Source organism: Perkinsus marinus (genome assembly GCF_000006405.1).
Source record: "Perkinsus marinus ATCC 50983 genomic scaffold scf_1104296964002, whole genome shotgun sequence".
NCBI classification, from domain to species: domain Eukaryota; phylum Perkinsozoa; order Perkinsida; family Perkinsidae; genus Perkinsus; species Perkinsus marinus.
Genome location: NW_003204865.1, coordinates 11,785 through 17,153, shown reverse-complemented (window position 1 = coordinate 17,153; position 5,369 = coordinate 11,785). Strand labels below are relative to the sequence as shown.

Genomic DNA, 5,369 nt, shown 5'->3' with positions numbered 1-5,369 from the left:
CTGCGATGCGTTCTTATATAACAACAGTTGCACAAAATCTCATTGTGGAGATCATATCTATACTCGGTATTTTTTATAATATTTTGCTGTTCGTGAAACGGCTAACGTGGTGCAATTTGGAGTCTCCGAGAGGAGAAGTAAATTCATCTGAAATCACATGGTGTATACGATGATGAAGAATTTGGGTATTGTTCCTTCTTAGAGGAAAATCGTAGTAGACTAAGCACTCAACAAGTGATGAAAGCCGTAAAGCTTCTTATGAAAACTGAGCTACGTTCGTACGCAAACTCAATGAGCGGAGCGAAGTGGTTTTCTTTGCATGAAATGGAACAGTATAGTATTGCTGATCATCGGTTATGACGAATGAAAACGCGAATCCTCGGGAATGTGAATTCAAAGAGTAGTGTTGCAAAATCAGTTCTGCAGCTGGTTTCGAAAACCGGTTTTCAAACTAGGCTCATTGAGAATTTTTCAGAACCGATTTTAGTAGTATTAAGTGCAGCGCTCTCATTAGAGCGATTATATATAAAGATTTTTACAGGCGTAATAGTGCATACCTATGCTATGTCCTAGACCTCATATCAGGAATGCATCTACCTTTGTGAAATAACGTTCCCTAGGGTTTGATAACAATGGAAAAATATGTTACTAATGTGATGATGACATTCACATGGGGGGAACTGTTTGAAGAATGTGTTCCTAGCCATACGTGGAAAATTCAAAATGAGTTCCTCTCAGGAACATTATAACTTCCTGGCACTCTGCGGTAGACATCGAGTTCGACGGATGAGAGGGATCGAGATGACGTTGTTGTTTGCTTGCGTATAGCGTTGCTAATCTCGGTCCCGAACGAAATATCTTCACTTGCATCATTCAGTTTACTCCCAGCAACATCATCATGACGTCAGCTTCCCCACGGCACGAAGAAGGAGAGGAGGAGGAAGAGAAGTCGAACTGCATGAACGTTTCTGCTTTCTGGAGCTCCATCGCGGACTGGGTCGGCGGCATGTGCGTCGAACAACGAGAGGTATAGTTTCGTGGCGAGTGACGGTGAGACTGCTATACAGTTGTATTTAAATTCATTGGTGATTTACACACGACTTGAAATTACAGTTGTCACCAACACATGTAGTTGACCATATGCATTGTCGGAAATTCTCGTAGGTTTTTATACACTTTTACTCGAATTTGTAAATAAGCTTTTCTAGTTAGTGAGGAAAGCAAATATATATACCTCCAGCACTGCTTTATGGGTTAAAACGACACAAAAACGGAATTTTTACATTAATCGTTTCCAAAATCAGGTAGGGGTGAAGAATCGATACTATTTTGATGAAAGCAGCAAGACTTGGGAACTACAAGGAGGCGAGACCGATGAGGACCGCCGAGCCAATCTCGCTATTCAAACCGGTGCCCAAGGTAGGCCCCATGCGAATTGGTGAAAAACGCGATGTTCGCAGTGATATGCAGCAGTCGTGAAATATGTTTTTCACTAGTGTGAAACTCCGCAGAATCAATTCTGGAGTTGAGGATCGACTCTACCATTTTATGGTACTTGTGTGAGTCTTGAAATTGGTTAGTTGTACGACTCCAGTGTATTTTGGACATATAATGAAGTTTCACCCTAGTGATATGAAAACACTAGTGAAAAACATATTTCACGACTACTACATAGTGCGAATATCGCGTTTTTCACGGAGTTTTACACCAGCTTACGTAAAACGGGTGAAACTCCAATAATTTACAAAATTTACGCAATTTTTCGACAAGGACAGTTTCTTTTTTATATCGAAAATTCAATGATTTTTCCAAAAAAAATTCCCCATGGTCAAATATTTGCAAACATTTTCACTTCGGACTTTTCCATTTTTTCAGGTGAGCTCCCTGGTGAACGACCAGCGTGGCGAACAGGAGAGCCTAGTAGCGAGGAGAAGCTCATGGCACCGCCCCCCACAGACGTTCCTGCTTGCACTCGGCAGTTTCATCAGACGCCTTTGAGGAAAACACCTGCGGATGATTTTCTACAGCATCCGGTGTATGCTCCAAAAACCTTCGCAGTGCGGGAGAATCTTGCGGACCCGCGACCAGTTCACGACCTTCCTCCTAAACCCAAGCCGACTGTTTACTCTAGTCCGTTTGGTGAAGTATTATAGTTGTTGTTTTATAGTCCTTTCTATTCTGACATAATTCGCTTTTGTAGTAATCTTGTATTCTCGTTGGACACGCGTCTGTCGAGTTTGCGACCTCATCATGCGCGGTCAATGGTAGAAATGCTGTTGTCGAATGAGTAACTATTCGGGTGGACTGACATCGTGGAAACCGATAACTGATGTGGTGCTCATGTTGATATTAGTTCGTGCCCTTGCGCTGCGAAATATCAGCGATTCTGAAAAGACCATATATGCATGTTAAGAGGACAATAATGGTGTCGCTCATCAAGTGTAGCTTTCCTGATTATCCGTAAGTATTGAAAACAAACCAGATGCATAACTCCACTACTCCCTCACTTGTGTTCAAGTACGTCAACACAATCACTTGGAAGACCATATATCACCATCACACAATCTCGATATTATATTTGTAGATAGATTCTCTACTCTCCATTAACCTTTTCCTTGAACAATAATATTCGACCTCAGCAAGGCGTACGGATCGTCTTCTTCCTGTGAGTTGTTATCAGGCCAATTTTCCCCACTAAACAATTCAACACCTGTGCAAATTCACATCGCATAACATAAGACAACGCATGGAAGATGAACACAGATAAAGATAATGATGATAAATACTGCTGCTACCAGCGCCCCGCACTCTGGAGCGTCTTCACAGGGAAGTTGAAACCCTCGGTAGGAAAAGGCTTGTAGGGATCTGAACAGTCGATTATGAATCTCAACACGGGCCAGTGAGCTCTGAAAAATTATGAATTGATAAAACCAGTGGGCAAAATTCCTGAACTATTTACTGACCTAGACTACAGAGAAAATTCAGCCCATCGGGAAGAAAAAAAGCAGGCTTTTGTAATAAGGAAACTCACCAAATGGAGCCTGTTGCCATACTGGTGGTGATGGAGTCCCCATGTAAGGTAGTGGTATTCCGATGGTCATCCTGGTCCTAGGTTGCGCTTGGCCGTGGACCGTGTAAGGAGCTGGAGGGTTGGAAAACGTCTGACAATAAATTTCCATCGAGAGCAACTTATACGACTGTTCTCACCTCGAGCACACTTTGACGGCTTCGCTCCGTCTTTTTCACCAATTCCCTTTGCTGTAGTTCTTGTACAGGCTGTGGTTGCTGTGGCAAATCGCGCACGCCCGAAACCACTTGTTGTTGTTTTTCGACCGTTCCCCCGCTAGAAGTCGCCGACTCCTACACAAGGGAGCATCACATAACACGACCAAATCAGTTCTCCTACTCGGGGCGATCTGTTGGCGTACTCCTCGAAAATAGAAGCTGCAGAAGCTGATCTCGCGGCCGACGCCGCTGTCGGGTTCTGCAGTGAACTGCGCCTTCGCTCCGCTCTCTCGGCTGAGTCCATCTGAGGCAAACTACATGGAGAAACTAAACAACTTTTTCACCAAGAATGTACGTTTGCATAAAGAAATTACCTAAATATGATATATTTATAATCTACGATTACCTAATTATTAACACCATATTTTGTATTTTATTATATATTATCTACAATATACCTATATTAGATGATATCAACAGGTTCTCGATAGCATCAATGTGTGAGAGAGAGCGCTTCGCTCAAGTTCGATGACAACTACATGTACAGTGCGTGGCAATTTGATATGCAAATGTGTGTTATTTTTCCGAGATTAAACTATATCGCATAAACAATGTAACAATGGCTATGAACATATGTTGTGATGAAAGTGCCCGTTTGGGACTGTGATGATGGCGACAACTTGTTCACTATAATTTGTCCTACAAAATAACACACATATTTGCATCGATCAAATTCACATACAAGAAATGCTTAGGAAAACCCCACTCAATTTCCCATTCACTGCTCTCGAATATTCAATCAACTACGACTACTTCGACCAGATAGTATCTAGCAGATACCATCAAAAACCCGAAAGTAAGCTCACCTCCATTAAAGCTTGCACGCGTGGACACCATATTCCAGCAGCTTGTAAGCAGCTCACAGCTGACTGAAAATGTGAGACATCGAGCGCTCTCGAACTAGCCAGACAGGTGGCCAAGGCCATATACCGATGTAGCATCTGAGAAATAGTAGGAGGCCTCAACTACACGCTCATCGCGGCTCTTACTGCGCCCTTATCAAGACTGAACCGGCATGCTATAGGCAATAACCGTTTTCGCAGACGTATCGTGTACTGTGTGAAAAACCGTTTAATCTGAAAATGCCGTATACAACGCAAACAAACAACAGGAAAGTAGCCGTTACCTCGGTCTCTTTTTTTGCATGGACGTCCACTCTGAACTTTTCAACTTCCGCACGGACCCTTTTCTCAGCGAGGAACTTGCCGCGTTCATATTGTACTGCAAGAAAATCATTTCGAATCGAATCTGAAGCTTCTCACATTTTTTCAAATCGATTGAGTTCTCAGCTTTTATAGATCTAACCTCGGCGATCTCTGACAATAAAATAATAACAAATAGATATAAAATGTGCCGCTCAAATGCTCACTCGCTTTCACTCTTTCTTCGCTGCGTTCTCTTTTTTCTTTGCGCATTTGTGAGCGCTGAATCCACCCGGCGCGCTCCTTCTCCTCCATTGCATCAGCCTCCAACGCCATTCGCACCCACAGTGTCTGTAAAATCACATCATATTAATTCTAATTAGAATCTCCATCGTTAAAGGCATTTCGGAGGCTCTACTTGCCACTGTGTGGGAAAATATGCAACATGAAAATTCTGAGGAAATTCTGGGAGGTTTTTGTTGGTTTCTGTACACTTCTCTCCAAAATCTTCTATAACTAGTGAGGAACCTCCTGAGCTCAGGTGAGGAAAGCGAACATATATTCCTCCAACACTTCTGGTGACTATCTACTGATTCTAACTTTCGACCCGTCCAAAGCCCCAGTCAGCTTCCATAAATATTCTTCACTCGACTTTTGCGACAATGGTTATAACACCAATTTAGCAATCTCTAGGTCGAAAGCTCGATCCCCACCAGAGCCACTACTACTATTACAATAGTAACAATAGTACTGTGAAGATCAATTGTATGGAGTACGAAAGTCCCTAGTGCTACTAGAACTTTCTCTACAGATGCCTAGTCTAGAGATAACATCACTTACATGAGCTTCGCTACTCCTCTTCATCGCCTCCTTCAATTTTTGTTGTTGGACAAGTTCAGCTGAGCCATGCCATTCAGCGAAGCTCGAATCCGGCACGAACCT

The 5,369-nt window shown here is 42.7% G+C and overlaps 2 protein-coding genes across 2 annotated transcripts; one reads left to right on the top strand and one right to left on the bottom strand.

The window, feature by feature from the left end:
* Window positions 1–875: 875 nt before the first annotated feature.
* Window positions 876–2,219, top strand: Pmar_PMAR000901 (hypothetical protein). Its single transcript, XM_002771047.1, has 3 exons — window positions 876–1,027; window positions 1,305–1,419; window positions 1,876–2,219. The coding sequence occupies exons 1-3, from the start codon at window positions 899–901 to the stop codon at window positions 2,151–2,153; spliced, it is 522 nt and encodes a 173-aa protein (XP_002771093.1). The 5' UTR covers window positions 876–898; the 3' UTR covers window positions 2,154–2,219.
* Window positions 2,220–2,791: 572 nt separating this feature from the next.
* Window positions 2,792–4,763, bottom strand: Pmar_PMAR000900 (hypothetical protein; the record flags this gene model as incomplete). The annotated part of the gene is made up of 9 exons (XM_002771046.1): window positions 2,792–2,865; window positions 3,032–3,161; window positions 3,208–3,360; window positions 3,407–3,529; window positions 4,092–4,226; window positions 4,275–4,361; window positions 4,412–4,506; window positions 4,548–4,601; window positions 4,655–4,763. The coding sequence occupies 9 exons, from the start codon at window positions 4,761–4,763 to the stop codon at window positions 2,792–2,794; spliced, it is 960 nt and encodes a 319-aa protein (XP_002771092.1).
* Between the last annotated feature and the right edge of the window lie 606 nt (window positions 4,764–5,369).